We start from the raw sequence: 18,361 nt of genomic DNA, 5'->3' as shown, positions 1-18,361 counted from the left end.
CCTTAACCCGTAAGGTCAATTTCCACCTTCTTACCCCTTCCCCAGGGCGGCAGTCATGGCAAGAGTTTCCCACTAAATTAATGATGGCCAGAATAAATCCATGCCTTGCTCTCAACAGCATAAATCAGGCTCTTGGAGCAGCTAGCCTTCTCTCCCTCCCTCCTCGGCCTCCACTCAGCACTCCCAGCCTTGGTCACAAAACCCGAATCTCCTTGGGATCAGTATCCTGAAGCAGAGTGGGATTTGGGGCCATTTTTAGAGAAACCGTGGGTACCCCTTGTCTCCTGAGAGAGACCCGGGCTCCGGAAGCCCCAACCCCACCGCGCACACGCGGCCGTGGGATCTGACCAGAGGGCCAGGCTCGGGCAGGATTTATGCTTTCCCTGTCAGGTTCTCATGTCCGGGCTCTGCCCGCACTGGGAAAGGGCAGGTGTAACACAACCCTTCCCTTGGCCTCCACCGGCTCCACGACCCCCGAGCTCGAGGTGACGCAGCCTGGGGCCTAGATGTGGGATCCTGGGGAGCCTCCATGAGAAAAAATAGACCTGGGTGGGTGGGGGCTTGGGAGATAGCCCGATAAGGGGCCCACAGCCCCACACAGCCATAGGGCAGAGAGGAGAGACTCCCGTGGTAAAGCCATCTATCTCCCTCTGGATTATCCTCAAGACAATGGAAATGGTAGAATGTAGAATCACATGTCGGGCCACCTGGCAGGAAGTCGGGACCCACGGAATCCCAGATCCCAGGGCGGACTGTCCCAGGATCAGGGCATACCTCCCGGCAGGGTACTTGCTCTCATTGGGCAGTGCCGAATGCTAACCCATTCTTCTCTGGAAGCCAGCTAAATCCAGGAGGACCTGGTCTCTGGTCTCAGGCTTCCTGGTCGAGGAGTTCAGAAGGAGGCCTGAGGGGAGTTGGGTAAAGAGCAAGGAACAGCTGCCTCTCTCCCAGCCTCTGAGCCGTAGTGACAGGGACAGAGTGGGCACCGGAGATAGTTACTTCTGGGCACTGTCACCCCTTGGGAGCTGATTCCTCGCCTGGCCTGTCTGCCCACCTCCTGGGGGGCCCCTCCTCCATCTCACAGCTGCTCTCCTGTGGGTTGTCCTCACTCCTGACTCACACCTGTGTCCCATAGCTGGTGGCGTTTGGTTAGAGAGTGCCTAGGGTCACAGGGCACCCACGTCTGTGGGCTGGAATCCCCAGCCCTGTCTTTGTTCCAGAAGAGCCTTATCAACCTAGAATGTATCTCAGGACCCTGCCTCCCCGAACCGCCGCCACTGCTACTGGGTGTCTAAGCAGCAGCTGGGTGCTGGATGCTGGCCTTCAAAGAGCTCCCCCACTCTAGAAAGCTACGGGCTATAGCTGAGCATCCCTCTTTTGAATCCCATGGCTCTGCCAGGCATATCTGACACCTAGAGCCACAGAGGGGCTGGGGTCACAGGGCGAGCGCTCAGCTCATCCCTCACTGAGCTCTCTGAAGCCCCAGCTTCCTCGTCTGAACAGTGGGCACCAGAGCACCTCCTTCCTCGGGCTGCCGAGAGAATAGAGAACACTCCATGGGGCAGGACAGGGGCTCTGCAAAGTGGAAGGGGGTCCTTCGCATTCAGAGGCAGCCTCCAGGCTGACTCTATATCCCCACTTGCTCTCTCTGCCCCTGCTGTTCCTTCTGCTCTGGGCCTTGGAGAGGGGTGTAGGGAGGGGAGTGGTTAGTGCCCTGCACTGGTCAGGATAGGTCACAAGCTTGTCAGGGTCTCAGATGGGAAAGGAGACCATCTCACCTTCAGTGAGATGGTGCTTGGGTGCTGGGGCACAGGCCCCAGGACAATGTGTGGTTGGCTTCACCCAAGGCTGGGGTGGTGCCAGGTGTGGTGATCAAAGAGGAGGGACTTAGGGTTCCCCAAAGGGATTTAGGGTCCTGGCAAAAATAGTATAGAATGATAGACCGTGAGATTCCTGACTGATTCTCCATCAGCAGAGAGCCTCAAGGGACAAGTGCGATTCTGGGGCAGGACATCCACCCTTTGGCAGCTGCCCCTCCCCCTCACTGGATATGGCTGCAGCAGGGGAGATCCAGGGCCACGCACCTGCTATGAATTAGGACCCGTGACATAGAGCCCCCGCTAGGTCTCGGTTTCTTCCTGTGTTAGAGGAATACTGATCCACTTGTCTCCCAGGGCTGACGTGGACATTGGGAGGAGACCCTTCTCCCAGGCCCTTGCTCTTTGTGTGGGACCTTCCCCTCCCCCACTCACTGCCGTCATTTCCGGATGTGCCGGTCCCACCCCCTCCTTTATCAAAGACTCTGGCTTCTGACTTACAGCCTTCCTCTACCCTATGCCCTCTGTGATCCTTCTAGATGACATCACCATCCACGCAGACGGTGACCTGGCCAGCACCCTGGCCTCTCGGCTCCTTGAGTGCCCTCCGGCCAAGGACCTCACCCCCACATCCTGCTCTGGCTTTGCCATCGCTTGTCACTGCTCTACCTGGAAAAAGACTCTCTCAAACGTCCCACTCTTGACCAGCCCTTTGTCGTCTGCCAGCTTTAGGCTTCCTCTGTTCCCAACCCCCTGCTCTTCCTTTGCTCATGGTCCTCCGCTTCCTTCCCGTTTGTCCATCCTGCTCTATGCTGTTCTTCTTTCCCACATCCCCCTTCTAGGGTCGATCATTCTATACAATTTTTGCCAGGACCCTAAATCCCTTTGGGGAACCCTAAGTCCCTCCTCTTTGATCACCACACCTGGCACCACCCCAGCCTTGGGTGAAGCCAACCACACATTGTCCTGGGGCCCGTGCCCCAGCACCCAAGCACTGTGGTGGGAGCAGGGAGGCAGAGGACAGGGCAGATTGGCTTCCAACGAAGGTGTGATCTCCAGCCATTCAATGTCCACCTTCCTCCCAGAAACCCTCTCTGTTTCCCTAGTCAGCTCCTTCTCACTTTCCCTATCTCAAGCCTCCTCCACGGCCCTCACGCCTCCAGACCCCATCCATCCCCAAGTCTCAGCAGAAGTCCTTGCTCCCAACTTGTCTGAGAAGCTAACAGTCGCCACAGAGGAAGGTCCTTGGCTTCCGGGCCTGGCAGGTAAACGACTCCGGACAGCTCCCTGCATGCTTGTCTTCCTTTCTCCTGCTCAGGAGTCTTGCAGGGGTGGTCATCCCACCTCTCCATCGAGTCCTTACTAGGCACTTAAATATCTTCCACTCCCTCCCACCATTAGAAAGAAAGGAGGGGAGCACCTGGGTGGCTCAGTGGGTTAAGCCTCCGCCTTCAGCTCAGGTCATGATCTCAGGGTCCTGGGATCGAGCCCCGCTTCGGGCTCTCTGCTCAGCGGGGAGCCTGCTGCCCCCTCCCCGCCTGCCTCTCTGCCTGCTTGTGATCTCTGTCTGTCAAATAAATAAATATTTAAAAAAAAAAAAAGAAAGAAAGAAAGAAAGGAGGGAGAGGGGCAGGCAGGGGAACGGAGAGCAACTGCTCACTTGGTCCTCATTCTCCAACCATCACTTCCTCCTTCATTATCCCCAGCTTCTCAAAGTAGCTGCTGGACCATATCACCTTCATCTCCCTCCTCCCCATCACTCCCCCACCATCCCTGCCTGGGCTCCCATCCCTTTGCATCACCAAAACAGCTCCCACTAACAGCCCCTATGGCCACCTCTCTGCATTTTAACCCATGTCTTGCCTGACCTTGGAGCATTACCTGCCCCTGATCACTCTCCCTCCTTAATTGCTCTCCTCCTTCGGCTTTGGGGCCACCTGATGCTCTCCTCCTGCCTCTCTGTCCTCCTTTTTGTGGTCTCCTAGTGCTGGCTCTTTCTCCATCGCTGACCCATGAAAGCTGGAATCTGAGGCTTCTGGTTCTTTGCTGTCCCCCTGACTAATTTTATTTACATCTGTGATATTAACGAGCAATTGCAAACAACACATTAATCTTTCACCCAGGTCCACGTGTGCACCTGCCATTTCATGTCATACCTGGGACATTTCTTTTTTTTTTTTTTCCTCCCCACCTCCCTTCCACCTGGCATATTTCAAAGGAACCCCACACTCAGCAAGACCTCAAAAGGTCCTCAAATTCATGGTCTCCCCAGGCCCCTTTCTCTCTGGGATCCCACTCCTCTTCCCTGCATCCTTGGCATCACCAGGAGTCCAGAAACCTCTGGCTCCTTCACTCTCCATATCCCATCCATCACCCAATTTCATTTCCTGAATTTTTCTCTAAGCCATCCAATCTTATCTCTCTCTACCATGCCCACCTCTCCTGGTCCAACCCAGTTCTGTGGCTGTGGTTGTCTAATGGGCATATGCCACATGATTCGGGACCATTCTAAAGTCCCTGCTAAGCCACACTGTAGCCACCATGTCTTTGCAAAACACATCTGGTTACATCATCATTCCCATCTTCACCGGCTTGCCACTTGTTCCCTTCAGGTAAGCACAGCACCGAGCTCAAGAACTTGTCATGGTTTGACCCTTGAGTTGGCTGTGTGATGAGTTTGGGGACATACCGTCTAAGCTTACAAGCTGACAACATCTGTATTGTTAGTGTGATCTTGGGCAAGTTCCTTTCTGAATCCTCCTGTATCTGTTTCCTCATTTATAAAATGGAATAATAAGGCAACCACCTCCCACAGATGTTCATAAGAGTTGAATGCATTAGGCATTTAGAATGGCTCCTGGCACATAATGAACATTCAGCAAGCATTTGCCCTTCCCATCCCATCATCTCTCACGCCATTTCCTCTGCCCTTCGTCTAGCCACACACTGGCTTTCTTTTGGCCCTTACTCTTCATCGTGCTTCTTCTCTCCACAGGGCCTTTGCATAAGCTCCTGCCATCCAGACTCTATTTCTTTCCCTCTTCAGCTCTCCATTGCCTGCCTATGTGGCCTTCAAATCACAACCCAAGTGTCGTTTCCATAGAGACAACTTCCTGGAGGCCCCTGACTTACCAGTCACCATCATTATTTTATGGTTTTTTTTTTTAAAGATTTTATTTATTTATTTGACAGAGAAAGATCACAAGTAGGCAGAGAGAGAGAGGGAAGCAGGCTCCCCACTGAGTGGAGAGCCCAATGTGGGACTCGATCCCAGGACCCTGAGATCATGACCTGAGCCGAAGGCAGCAGCTTAACCCACTGAGCCACCCAGGTGCCCCTATTTTATGTTTTTTATGTTGTGATGATAATCTATCTCTCCTACAGACTACGAGATCCACAAGAGCAGAAATGGTATTTATTCTTGTTACTTTCATAATCCCGGCGTCTAGAAAAGTATCTGACAAATAATAAATGTTCGGTGAATATTGTCTCATGAATGAAGAGCAGAGGCCTATAGGAATGCTTCCTAAACATTCTTTCAATCTGACAAAAAAGGTCCCCAGCTCTGAGGAGTTTTAGACTTTTCCCCTGCCTTCAGAGCCTTCCCTCACCACCAACAACAGTGCCTGAAAATTCTCCAATAAGAGTTTACACCAGGAAGCAGCAGGTCCCCCCATCATTCGGTGAGGGTGTTAAAATCTCAGAGGACCAAACATTCATTAGCCAACACATTAGTATCAGAGATGAGCTCCTCTGGGTCTTTTTTTTTTTTTTAAGTAGGCTCCATGACCACGGCAGGGCTTGAACTCATCACCCTGAAATCAAGGGTCAGACACTCTACCAGCCGAGCCACACAGGTGCCCCATCTCCTCTAAGTCTTTACTGCTCCCAGCTGGTGCAGAGAGCAGCATCCTGGAGGCAAAGAACAGAACACTAGAGTGTCTGGCAGCCTCGAGGCTATCCGGCACCTGCCTTGTGCTACAGATTTAAGGACTAGGACCAAGAGAGGGGAAGGGAGGGGCCTAATGTCCCATAGCAAGTTCGTGGTAGAGTCAAAGCCAGAACCCTGGTCCCCAGTTCACTCATTTGATAAGTGCTAAGCCACCCTTTGGGCAGGAGGCAGACACATAGCCACACAGGTAACTCTGATAAGAGACAGCTGAGGTCCGCACTCTCCTGGAAGAGCTCACATCACTCTGTAGAAACCCACAGCAGAAGGCAGTCAGTTCCAGGCTGAATCGGGGTCCTGTTGCCCAGCACAGGTGGTGATATTTGAAATGCACGTGGAGGAATGATCGGGGAAAGGCCGGGAGAGGACATTGGAGGCTGAATAAATAGCACCCATCCTGGGATTCGGGGGCCAGGTGTCTGTCCGGAGGGCTGGCCTGGACTGTAAACTACAAGGAAAAGGGAAGGCAGCAGAGACAGGGCCCAGAAAGGGCTCAGGGCGAAGCTGGAAGGGAAGGAGGGGTTCGGAGACCAGCATCCCACCTCTTCTTCTGAGAGCTGCCCTTACCTCCCATTAACACCGGGTCCACTGAAGGGGGACACACACCCCTTCCCCCAGCTCCCTGCTTCCCGGGGGCCCCACAAGGCACTGTGGTGTACTTCCCCATGAATGGCTGCAGCTAACAGGGGCCCAGAGACCCTGGGTCTGGCTCTAGTCATGAACAAGCCGGGAAGAGCTGCCCATGTTCCAGAAGAAAACTGAGACACAGCGTGGGAGAAGCCAGTCAGGGACACAGCTAGGGGTAATGCAGAGGATGGAGTTTGAAGGGTACGGAGGGGCGAGTCTGGCCGGGAGGTGGGAGACCTAGGCTATGCGCCTCTCTTGGCCCTGACCGTGATCCTGAACACTGCTGTTTCTCATCAGCCTCTGCCCGGTCGGGGGCCACAGGGCCAGGCTGAGATGGGGCCGCTGGCGTCATGGGGCATGGCATTGCTTTCCCACAGCCCTGGTTCTTCCCCTGGTTCCCCAGCTCTGCGTCGAAACCTGGTCACCCTTCACCCCCGCTAGTCCCCTGGGGGAATTTATTACTGGCCGTCCTCCATCTGCCCCACGATCATAAATCAAGGCAGAGCAAAATCACAACCTCCCAAATGTGGAGCGCATAAAAGAAGGGCTCTGGGAGCCACAAGGCTTCAGGGGATCCCTGAGGGAGTCAGGCACCTAGGCCAAGCATGGACCAATGGAGCAGAATGCCTCGCTGGGGACTCCTACTGGTGGTCTGGGGTGTCTGCACCTGCGGCCTCCCGGCAGACACTGGCGCCTTCGGAAGGTAATGGGCTGTGCAGGTGGGGGCCGGGGCACCGGGGCTCCTGGCTTCCAGACAGGGGGTGTCCCCCAGTCCTCACGACCAGCTGGGCAGGGAGGTGCGGTCCCATTCAGACAGGTGACTCGCCGGTATCCTATGGCCAATAGGGGCACACGACTCAGTCCAATAAGCCACGTCCTTTGATCTCTGCCCAAAGCTTTTGCTCCTGCATGAATCACCATGCAAGACACTGTGGGGATGATTAAGACCTACCTCTTGTTCTCAAGGAGCTCACAGCCTAATGATGAAGAAGGGGGTGCTATGGAGAAGCCCACCAAGGAAGAATACCGTGGTTGAACACCAGCCTTCCAGAGTTTCGTTGTCTTGGGTTAAATCCTGCCCCAGCGGCTGATCTAACTAGTTCAGGGAGCCTGGGCAAGTTACTTAACCTCTCAAGGGCGCAGTTTAACTGTTTAAAACCAGAGATCATAACAGTACCTACTTCACAGATCTGCTTTGAAGATTTAATGAGATAACGTACATAGAGCTCTCAGCGTGATACCGACAAGCGGCAGAAACCAGCTGGTGCTAGTCCTACAGGCAGGATTGTCACCGGTGTTAAAAGAAAGGCTTAAGATAGCCCAGAGGAGGGAGGGAGGAGGACCGAGCTTGCACCGCACCCAGGGCCAGACCCGTGGGAACCGGGCCCATTAAGTTCACGAGGGTCATTAAGCCTGCAGAAGGGGGAGAAGCAGAACAATGAGGACCTCAAGGAGAAAGGGCTTCAGGGTAGGGAGGGCAGGAGGGACCAGAAGATCTCAAGGTAAAAAGGCAGGGTGAGGTGCTTTGTTTTTTTAAAATCTCACTTTTAAGGAATCTCTACACTCCACGTGGGGCTTGAACTCATAACTCTGAGACCAAGTGTCACGTGCTACAGACTGAGCCAGCCCCAGGCCCCTAAGAGGATAGGTTTCAACAATGGTCATAGTTACTAAGCCTATAAAATGCCTAGGATTTCACAGGATCCTTCCGCGTATCTCAAATCCTCTTGCCGACAACCCAGCAGTTCCATTTCACAGGTGAGGACACCGACACTCAGGGAGATCACATGGGAGAGGCTGAGACTCAACACCTACGGGGTCTTTTGTTTCCAAAGCCTCTTCCCTCACTCCGAGGCTCCCAGAGGGTAACTGCTAGGTCAGGGGTGTGGGGTCAGACTATGCCTGGGTGCAGCCCCTGCACCCAGGGTAAGGGCAGAACAAGATAAAAAACATTCTCCCTTGTTCGCTTTATTTTTTTAAAGATTCTATTTATTTGAGACAGAGAATGAGATGGAGAGAGCATGGGGGAGGGGGAGGGTCAGTGGGAGACGCAGATTCTTAGCTGAGCAGGGAGCCCGATGCCCGGCTCGATGCAGGGCTTGATCCCAGGACTCTAGAATCATGACCTAAGCCGGAGGCAGTCACTTAACTAACTGAGCCACACAGGCGTCCACCCCCTCTCCTTGTTCTCTTTAAAAAGAGAAGAAGGGTTTGGGCCAGAAATGAAGAGGCTTTTGAAACACACAGTGTTTCCCCCTGCTGTGTGTGCAGCGTCGTACAGGGCGCTCCGGGAGATCTGAACACAGGACCTAGTTCATAGGGCATTCTGCCAGCTCTTGCACACACACACTTTCCATTTATTGAGCAGTGGGCAGTGCATTTGATCTGCACCGTGATCTCATAGGGGAGGGCATTTTGGACGCACAAAAAGGACCAGAGAGGTTAGGTAAGTTGATCCGAATAACACAGTAATAAGGGATTTAAGCATGAACCCACGACTGCTGCATCCTCACCACCAGACACCACTGTGTGCACAAGCCCGAGGCTGTGCTTGCAGTGCTGGCTGTGAGCGCCCGAGGGAAAATGAAGCTGGAACCCAAGCAGAGGTGGGGTGTGGGGGAAGGGACTTTCTGAAAGGAGAATAGTAAGAGTAAAGGTCCAGAGCAGAGGCTGTTCAGGGTAAGTGGTAGAAAATGCACCTTCTTTAGGATCAGGCTTTCTCTGCCACTCCATTTCCCCGTCTGTGAAGTGGGAATAATCACCCCCCCCCAAGGGATGGCGGAGAATAAGATCGTCACTGTGAAACTTCTCTGTGAACAGTAAACGGTGACATGACAATGATAAGTCATGTCCCTTAAGATAGGACACTAGCTGGCAGGAAAGCTGTACTGGGGTCCGTGGGCATGATGGGGTCTGGCAACGCCGGATAGGAGCAGGAAAGGGCAGTATAAATAGATGAGCAGCTAGAAAAGACAGGTTCCCCGTAAATTGGGCTGCATTCCCGGGACCCCCCCGGCCAACAGCTAGAGACACACACACACACACACACCCCTCAGGCTTCCACAAAGAGACGTCACGTGGAAGCCCTGGGATTGCCCTCTGGAGAACATGACTAGACACACTGCTTCGAATCCCTGCTCTGTCCTTTCTGAGTCCCCCCACCCCGGGAGCCTCTGCTTCCTGGTCATAGAATGAGGACGATGACGATGGCCTCATGAGGGCTACGTGGGGGCGAAGGGTAGTGTTTGGTGCTCACCAAGTGGCAGCTCGGTATGCTTTACCCCCCATCCCCAGTGTCTTTAATTCCACCTCCCAAAGGCGAGAGGCAGGCGTCAGGGAAAGAAACTGAAGGACTGGGACTCGGACTCAAGAAGACCTCTCTTTCCAAGGACAGAGGGCACAGGCACTCTGGAAATGCTGGCTGCTTTCCCCACCCCACCGGATCACTCCTCCTGCTCCAGCCCACAGCCCTGGCTGGGTGTCTACCCCGTGTGGCATCCCAGAGCCCCTGCAGGCTGCTGCGGGTGCCTGCCGCCACCTACAGGCCTCCCGCGGCACTGCATCCTCCTGTCCAGCCTTGAGGGGAGCACGCCAGTCGTCATCTTAGAGGGGATGTCATTGTTGGGTTTCCTCCTCTTCCTCCTCCCGCCCCTCGCCTGCTGGAGCTCCCTGAAGACAGCGATGATCTTTATCTTTCTATCTCTAGTATCCAGTGCAGTGCGGGCACAGAGTAAGTGTTCAGCATGTAATTATGGAATGAAAGAAAGAATGAACAAATGCCTTTGTCGTGATAGGGATCAAAATTCGACAGCAGAAGGAAGTGCACGGAGGATTATTTAATTCCAGTGCAGTTGACTCGAGGAGGCCTGCAAATTCTCTTTCAGACGCCTTAGAGCACAGGAGCCATGCTTCAGTGTCTGGGCTCGGTTAGGGAGAATTATACTAGAAGCTTTGGGGACCCCACCATTATCATGGGGGAGTGCAGAGCTCTTCTGGTTTTTCCCTCCTTCCCCCTGGACCAGGATCTTCCTCAAGAAAATGCCCTCCATCCGGGAAAGCCTGAAGGAGCGAGGCGTGGACGTGGCCAGGCTTGGTGCTGACTGGAGCCTTTTTACCAAGAGACTCTCCTTCGGCAACGGCACCTCCCCCGTGGTCCTCACCAACTATCTGGACGTGAGTGCCCGGCTGGGGCCTTGTTCCTCCGTCTCCTTTCTCTCTCGGACCCAAGGCTCTCTGTGCTCTTTCCACGCTGTCTCTGATGGAGCTGTTGAACCACACTGGGCAGCCTATAAAATTCCCATTTCAGAGCTGGGAAGGCTGAGGTACAGAGGGCCGAAACCTAAGCAGAGTTAGGTTGGGAACGCAGGAATCCAGGCTCTGGGCCTCGAGCCCAGGTGTCCCTGGTGGACAGGACAGGTACATGACCTCAGGGGCAGGTCTCTGTGACAGGCTCTGTACATCATGACTACTGATTGCATTAGTATCCCCCCAATGTGGGACACCTTCCTGCTTCATTTTCAATATTTTTATTTTGCTCTCTTGTCTCACTTCCTGGGAAGTCCTAAGATGGTACTCAGCCTTACACCGAGGCCCTGCCAGAACATGGAAACCCAGAGAGGCTGTGTGAGCTACCTCATCTCACCTCACGTGCCAGAAGGGGTATCAGGCAAAAGCCCAAGGCCCAAGGCTCCCGAGCCTCCCCACCCCCCAGCTGTCTCCTTTCACCCCCACAGACCCAGTACTATGGGGAGATTGGCATCGGCACCCCACCCCAGACCTTCAAAGTCATCTTTGACACGGGTTCAGCCAACCTCTGGGTGCCCTCCACCAAGTGCAGCCCTCTCTACACGGCCTGTGGTGAGCCCCCCGCCCTACCCCTGCCCGTCCCTGCAAGACCTGAGGTTCCTCTCCCAAGCCCCCACCACACCTGGCCAGTCCTACCTCACACCCTCTGCCACCATCAGATCCATCTCCTCTCTGTCCCTGCTCTCACCGCCCCTGAGAGGAGAGATGAAAATGCCCCCCATTTTCCCGATAGGACCACCAAGGTAAAATGGCAAGCCAGAGGAGTCCCCAGCCTGCCCACAAGGCCATTTCTCCCCTTTCCTGAGACTGGGAGAGGACTGACTTCTCCTTAGTCAACAACCTCTTAGTTAATGCTCACTGGGACCAGAATCTTTTCCACACCCCTGCATTAGAAATGCTTCATTACAGACAAAATTCTCACAGATCTGGGCACCTGACAGGGGCCCAAGAAACAACATAGTCCTTGATGGATGAAACACATTTTCAAGCCTCCAACCGCAGGGCCACCCCACCCCTGCTCCTAAGTCCTCAACCACAGGGACCATTTGCCCAGGGCACCTGCCTCCCTGCCCCCCCCTAGCCAGGCCTCCATCGGAGAGCCCTGAGCCTACGTCTCCCTGACAGAGATTCACAGCCTCTATGACTCCTCGGAATCCTCCAGCTACATGGAGAACGGGACGGCATTCACCATCCACTACGGATCCGGGAAGGTCAAAGGCTTCTTAAGTCAGGACATGGTGACTGTAAGTGGGAGTGCCCCAGGTCACTTGACACCTGCCCTTTTTGGTCTCCAGACATCTCCTACCGCCTGAGGGCCCATACTTGGGGAGGGTACAGTTCAGTCTACCTTGGAGCCTGGGGAGGGGAGAAACCCTGACCCGCCACCTACCAGGGGCCAGGGAGGCAAAACAACAGGATCTGGGACCCAGCAAACCTGAGCTCCTGGCTGCATGAGGGGACTTTTATGGAGCCTTTGACCTTGAGTTCACCCAGCTCTGACTGCGCTCTTCTTAACCAGACCCCAGACTGAAATCAGGGTCCGAGTCAGGGTCAGTGGTACTGGTGAGGTTAGGGTCAGAATTTGTTTTAGGTTGGGACATAGGTGTTAAGTTCACAGCCGAGGTTAAAGTTTGGGTTATGGTCAGGGCTTGGTTTTCTTTTTTATTTGGTTTGCATCTGACCCTCTCCATTCTGGGATTTCTCCAGCTCCTGCTGTCAGTTATGGGAGGGGTACACGTGGAATGTGAGAGCTAATCAGTAGGATTAGCTCCTTACCCTCCCCTTGTCTGTGAAACCAGGGGAGGAAGCCTGGCTGGGCTAAAGAAACCCTTACCCACAGTGGGGGTGGGGAACTGAGGCCCAATTCTGCCAGTGTGGAAGCTGGGGAAGGGGTGTGGGAGTTCCTGGTGCATTTTTCTGTTACTTTCTGGCAGAACCATCTTCTCAGCCTCTGCCCCTCCCAGCCCTTGGGGCAAGCCCTGTTCTCTCTGGATCCCCACAGCCTGCACAAGTATTAGAAGAGAGGATATGGGGGGGCCAGTGTGGGGGTGATTGATGAAATGGTCTCATCCCAAATTTCTCCACTCTAGGGCATGTGATCCCTAGACTAGACCCTGGGCAGGAACAGGACAGAAGGCTTGGTTTCCTCTGGTCCTTTCTCCCACAGGTGGGCGGCATCACAGTGACACAGACGTTTGGAGAGGTCACAGAGCTGCCCCTGATCCCCTTCATGCTGGCTAAGTTTGATGGGGTTCTGGGCATGGGATTCCCAGCGCAGGCTGTTGGCGGTGTCACCCCTGTCTTTGACCACATCCTCTCCCAGGGGGTGCTAAAGGAAGATGTCTTCTCTGTCTACTACAGCAGGTGAGCCTGGGGCTTCAGGGGCTGAGGCAGGGGGAGGGAGGGAGGGAGGTTGGAGAGCAGGAAAAGAGTCAGGACTGGAATTTTTTTTTTTTAAGATTTTATTTATTTATTTGACAGAGAGAGATCACAAGCAGGCAGAGCAGCAGGCAGAGAGAAAGGGGGAAGCAGGCTCCCCGCTGAGCAGAGAGCTGGATGTGGGGCTCGATCCCAGGACCCAGAGATCCTGACCTGAGCTAAAGGCAGAGGCTCAACCCACTGAGCCACCCAGGCACCCCAGGACAGGAATTTTAACATGTTTATGACTAGGAGGCATTCAGTTCATATACAGAAAACCACTATCCAGGTTGGAAGCCGCCACTTAAATTTAAATTAATTAAAATTTTTAAAAAGTTCTTGAGTCACACGGCCCCATTTCAAGTGTTCAGCAGCCGTGGTGACTAGTGGCTACATACTGGGAGGTAGAGATAGAGAACATTTCCATCATTATAGAAAGTTCTATTAGCATTGCTCTAGAACAAGAGGAAAATGCAAACTGGGGGAGATGGAAAGTAAAGCATTACTGTGAAGGGCCCACGACCCCACTCACACAGAAAGAGGACTTCATTCATTAATTCTTTCATGTATTTGCCCCTTCATTGATTCAACAAATATTGGGTGCTCAAGTGCCAAACGCCATGAGAAGTCTTGGGGTGCAGCCATGAACACATTACACAGGAGAGAGTCCTTGCCCTCACAGAGCTTACGGTCTGGAAGGAAGACAAGAAACAGCAGGACATAATGTGCAGCAACAGGGAGCGAGGGGCTGAAACCCACAGGTGCCTTTCCACTCTGGGCTGAGCTTATGTGGCGTTCAGCCAGCCTCGGGGAAGCCGTTGCCAGCTGTTGGGCTGGCTGCTGGGTCTGGAAAGATGTAAGAGCTGGACACGAGGGGTCCTCAGGGGAAGAACACAAGGCGAGTGCAGGGGAGGCTCGGGGCCCAGAGAAATCACACAGGTGAAAGGGAGACCAGGAAACACAAAGGCCACCAACCGGCCCTGTAGCCAGGGGGGCAGTCCCAGGCAGAGCTGGCTCGGAGATGGGGCGTGGCCAGGCGGCCAGCAGTTGGGAGGCAGATGTGAGGGCGGATGAAGAATGCCCCGAGAGATTCGACAGGGAAGGAAATGTCAGGAAGGGGGTACAGGTGAGGAGCAGAGAGAAGGGTGGGTGTTTGGAAATGCTGGCAGAGGCCGGAGCCTGCTTGCAGGTGGAGGAAGAAGCCAATGGAAAGTGAGAGATGGAAACTCTGGAAGAAAGGAGAGGAACATGGAGGGCGCGGAGCCTGGAGGCCACGGGAGGGAGGAGAATCCAGCGGGCAGGAAGAAGAAGGGCCTTGTGGAGAAGAGGGCCTGCTTCTTCCTTGACCCTGGGACAGGGAGGAGGGAACCTCGGAAGGATCTTGAAGTGTTGGGAGTGGGGCCGAGGTGGCTGGTGTTTGCACGTGCACATTGTACCAGGGCAGTGAGGTACACGTGCCCACAGAGCATGTGCCAAACCTCCCAGGCGCCCGTTGGAAAACCCCCAACCCCCACATGCACATGGGAAACCAGCCCCCTGGGGTAGGCCCTGAGCTGTGGGAGGTGCCGTGCAGCGGGGAGGTGAGGAAGGCAAAAGGGTTAGCTGTGGACGGGGCACCAGGAGCCTGATTCTGCTCACTCCACTCCCCCTCTGCTGCGTGACTCCATCTAAAGGGTGAAAAGCGGGCATGGTACCCACCCTGCCCAGCAGAGAGACTGGTGAGGCTCAGCTGAAACCTAGGCCCCCTCTCTGCTGGTCTCTTTCTCTGCAGAAACTCCAAGTAAGGAGCTGAGCCCCACCCCCGACCCCTGGCCCTGACCCTGACCCTCCTGAACACCAGGGTCAGATTCACAGCGGCCACCCAGCCCAACTCACCTCTGCAGGCCCCGGCTCTGCCGATGCCGAAGTTGTCCACCCCTCCTTCCCGTTCGCCTCCTGCCCCTTACCCGCTCTGACCCCACCGGTCCCCGAGAGCTCCCCAACCCACACACCTGCTCAACCTGCAGCTCCCCAAACCCAAGTGAGGCTGCAGCCAACTGTCCCCTTGCCTTCTGCTCACGGTCCTTGCGCCGGATCCTTCCCTGGGGGGGATGCTTGAGCGGGTGCAACGAAGGTGGAGAAGTGGTGTTCCTGCAGCTTCCCGGCCATGCCACCCTTCCCATCGTCCTCTGCCCTCTCCCTCCCACCCCCACCCCTGTCTCCTTGCCCAACTGCCCTGGTTGCTGGGGTGCCGGGTCTCCAGGTGATGGGTCTTCAGGAGCTCTGATCTTTCCTCTAGGGATTCCCACTTGCTCGGAGGAGAGCTTGTCTTGGGAGGCAGCGACCCCCAGTATTACCAAGGGAATTTCCACTATGTGAGCGTCAGCCAGACTGGCTCCTGGCAGATCAAGATGAAAGGGTCAGGAACCCTCCACCCTCCTGCTCTCCAGAACTGCTGCTGCTGTTGCTGCGGGGGGTGGGGGTCAGGTAGGGGAGGGAAGGGGCAGCCTTACCATCTTGTCCTCTGTCCTAAAATGCAGTACCTTCTTAAGGCACAGCCTACATTTGCTCTCTGGGCGCTCTGCCCAGGGCTGGGGAACACGGAGTTATGATGAGCAGAGGGGAGGGGGTCCAATGAGAGGAGGCGGCGGGTCACCAGGCAGTATGCTGGGAACGGGGATGGCACCTTTCCTCCTCCAGTGCATGCCTTCCCATCCTCCAGTGCATCCTGGGACCACCAGCATGGGCCCCCGCCCCCGCTACTGGCCTCACTCAGAGAAACTATGCAGCCTGGCAGGGTCCCATCAGCCTGATGTCTGTCTGACGCTCCAACCGGCCTCCCCCAGGGTGTCTGTGAGGTCAGCCACCGTGGTCTGCGAGGAGGGCTGCATGGTGGTGGTCGATACTGGTGCATCGTACATCTCGGGTCCCACAAGCTCCCTGAGGCTGCTCATGGACACCCTGGGGGCCAAGGAACTGAGCACAAATGAAGTAAGTTGGGGGAGTCGGGGCACCAGAGGCTGCTGGGAGCACAACCTGGGCCCCAGAATTACCCCAGAAGCAGTAGGTTCCAAGTGGGGCCATTCTGGGGCTTCCCTCCTCTCCTCTCACTCCTCCAGCAGAGGGGCCCAGCCACAGGCATGGGGCTGTGTCTGCTGGGGGACTTCCCACACTCAGGGGTTCCCTTTACCTTCCCCTCAGTATGTCGTGAACTGCAACCAGGTGCCGATGCTCCCTGACATCTCCTTCCACCTTGGAGGAAGAGCCTACACCCTCACCAGCTCAGACTATGTGTTACAGGTGAGGGTCCAAGTTGCCCCTCAGCAACAGGGAGCATGGGTGTGTGCAGGGGCCTCTAAAAGAGACCAGGTCTTATGCCCCATCAGTGGTTCTCAAACTAAGCTACAAGTTAGAGTCACCTGGAAACTTTACAAATCCCACTAACAAGGGGCCCCTGAGTGGTGCAGTCTGTTATGTGTCCAACTCTTGGTTTCTGCTTGGGGTCATGATCTCAGGGTCATGACCTCAGGCTCGTGATCTTGGGGTTGTGAGATCGAGCCCTGCCTTGGGCTCCACACTGAGCACGGAGTCTGCTTGAGATTCCCTCTCCCTCTGCCCCTCAGGCCGGTGCTGTCTCACAAATAAAGAAGCAAACAAATCTTTGAAAAATCCCAGTAATGGACCACAGCCCATACCTATTAAATTAGAACCTCTGGGGCTGAAGCCTGGGCATCCGTGTTTTTCAAAATTCCCCAGGTGATTCCAATGTACAGACGAGTTTGGGAATCACTGTGCTCATCCCCTTGTCTCCACCTTCTCGGCAGCTGCCCCCAGTAATGCTATGTGACTATACTTTTAACCCCTTTTATGCCCAACGGACTTAGGGCAGCTAAATAACTTGCGTAGGATCAGGAGTTCTGCCAGAATGTAAGCTCTTAGAGATGCATTGTTTTCCCGGTGTCCAGCTCAGTACCCGCATCCAGGAGGATGCATGTTGGGTTGAAAGGGCAAGAGAGGCTGGAGTCGATGGGAAAGGAAGGGGTGAATGTTGCTGAGGACAGCTGCTGGGGTCAGGCAAGGGGAAAGGAGAAAGGTCATGTGCCAGGCAGTGGTGGAGACCCTCTCGCTTCCTGCCAGGATTCCTATGGTAATGATGACTTGTGCACTTTGGCCCTCCACGGTCTGGATGTCCCACCGCCCACCGGGCCTGTCTGGGTCCTGGGCGCCAGCTTCATCCGCAAGTTCTACACGGAGTTTGACCGGCATAACAATCGCATCGGCTTTGCCTTGGCCCGCTGAGAGGCCCTCTGCTGCCCAAGTGGGCCCTTCCTCCAGCCCTAGCCCAGAGCTAGAGCACTCCGGGACGCTCCCCCACCCAACCCCTCATGCAGGGGCCTGGGGTGTGGAGCTCCTTCCGGATGCTTGCCTCCAGCACCAGCGCTTCCCTGCTTGGAGAACAAACAGAATAAAGACTTCATGTTCACAGCCCTGGGTTGCACCTGGGTTCACTGGGGTCTGAGATGAGAGACGTAGCCAGGGATCATGTGCAGACAGGAATGTGACATAGAATGACAAACTATACACTTACCCGCACACACAGGTTCCTGCGTGCAGGGGTGATGCCATTCATCCTCGCTCAGGTGGGGCTGCTGACACACACGGCCAGCTCCGTGCGAGACTGTGGGTCAGAAAGGTGCTCCCAGCTGGCAGAAGCCAGCCTCAAACTCGGGCTCCACCCGGCCCCTTGTGCACGGCACACGCCTTAGTCCCCTGGCCCACGTCGCCATTGACACATGCAGTCTAAGACACCATCGCCTGGCAATATGGAACACCAGAGGTCTGACTGATACTCCTTTGTACATGCGTGGAAACTGAGGCTCAGAGAACGGAAGGCATGGGACCAAGACAGCTCGTCGATACATGTAAAGATTAGAAGCCAGCCCGTATGACTCAGGTGCCGGGGGCCCCTTAACCCATGCAGGTGTACCTTCACAGATACAGAGTCGCACGTGCCCTGGAGAGGGGCCCACATGCACAAGCCCAAAACCACACACACAGCTGTGCCCCCTCTCACAGACATGGAACGCGACAGGCTGAGGTCCTCTCCCACTCCTACTCCTCGGGCGACCAGCATGGGGTGGGTATGCTGGGGAATGAGAAGCAGCACCGACCTAAAGTCGTGGATACTGGCCCCCTTCACGGTAGCTGTTCACCCCTCTTTTGACCAAAAAGGGTGAAGCACAGGGTGGCCCAACCAGGCCCCTGG

The 18,361-nt window shown here is 55.1% G+C and overlaps 1 protein-coding gene across 2 annotated transcripts; it reads left to right on the top strand.

The window, feature by feature from the left end:
- The first annotated feature begins 6,967 nt into the window (after positions 1 to 6,967).
- On the top strand, positions 6,968 to 17,577 carry REN (renin). 2 transcript variants are annotated; one of them, XM_004756386.2, is made up of 9 exons: positions 6,968 to 7,096; positions 10,416 to 10,566; positions 11,127 to 11,250; positions 11,824 to 11,942; positions 12,866 to 13,062; positions 15,395 to 15,514; positions 15,942 to 16,086; positions 16,297 to 16,395; positions 17,233 to 17,577. In XM_004756386.2, exons 1-9 carry the CDS (start codon positions 6,999 to 7,001, stop codon positions 17,392 to 17,394), a joined length of 1,215 nt encoding a protein of 404 aa, XP_004756443.1. In that variant the 5' UTR covers positions 6,968 to 6,998; the 3' UTR covers positions 17,395 to 17,577. The 2 variants fall into 2 exon arrangements, with proteins under 2 accessions (XP_004756443.1, XP_044937133.1); XM_045081198.1 differs by lacking the exon at positions 6,968 to 7,096 and adding an exon at positions 10,003 to 10,123.
- Positions 17,578 to 18,361: the final 784 nt, after the last annotated feature.

This window comes from Mustela putorius, unplaced genomic scaffold (genome assembly GCF_011764305.1).
Source record: "Mustela putorius furo isolate JIRA1106 unplaced genomic scaffold, ASM1176430v1.1 tig00000508_pilon_pilon_pilon, whole genome shotgun sequence".
NCBI classification, from domain to species: domain Eukaryota; kingdom Metazoa; phylum Chordata; class Mammalia; order Carnivora; family Mustelidae; genus Mustela; species Mustela putorius.
The sequence above is the reverse complement of the archived record's forward strand: the minus strand, read 5'-3'. Positions and strand labels throughout refer to the sequence as shown.

Bases quoted from the DNA above. Each gene is read 5' to 3' on its own strand.
- REN (XM_004756386.2), top strand. From the start codon at position 6,999: ATGGACCAATGGAGCAGAATGCCTCGCTGGGGACTCCTACTGGTGGTC. The intron at 11,251-11,823 runs GTGAGCCCCCCG...TCTCCCTGACAG, and splicing joins CCCTCTCTACACGGCCTGTG to AGATTCACAGCCTCTATGAC. The intron at 13,063-15,394 runs GTGAGCCTGGGG...TCTTTCCTCTAG, and splicing joins TTCTCTGTCTACTACAGCAG to GGATTCCCACTTGCTCGGAG.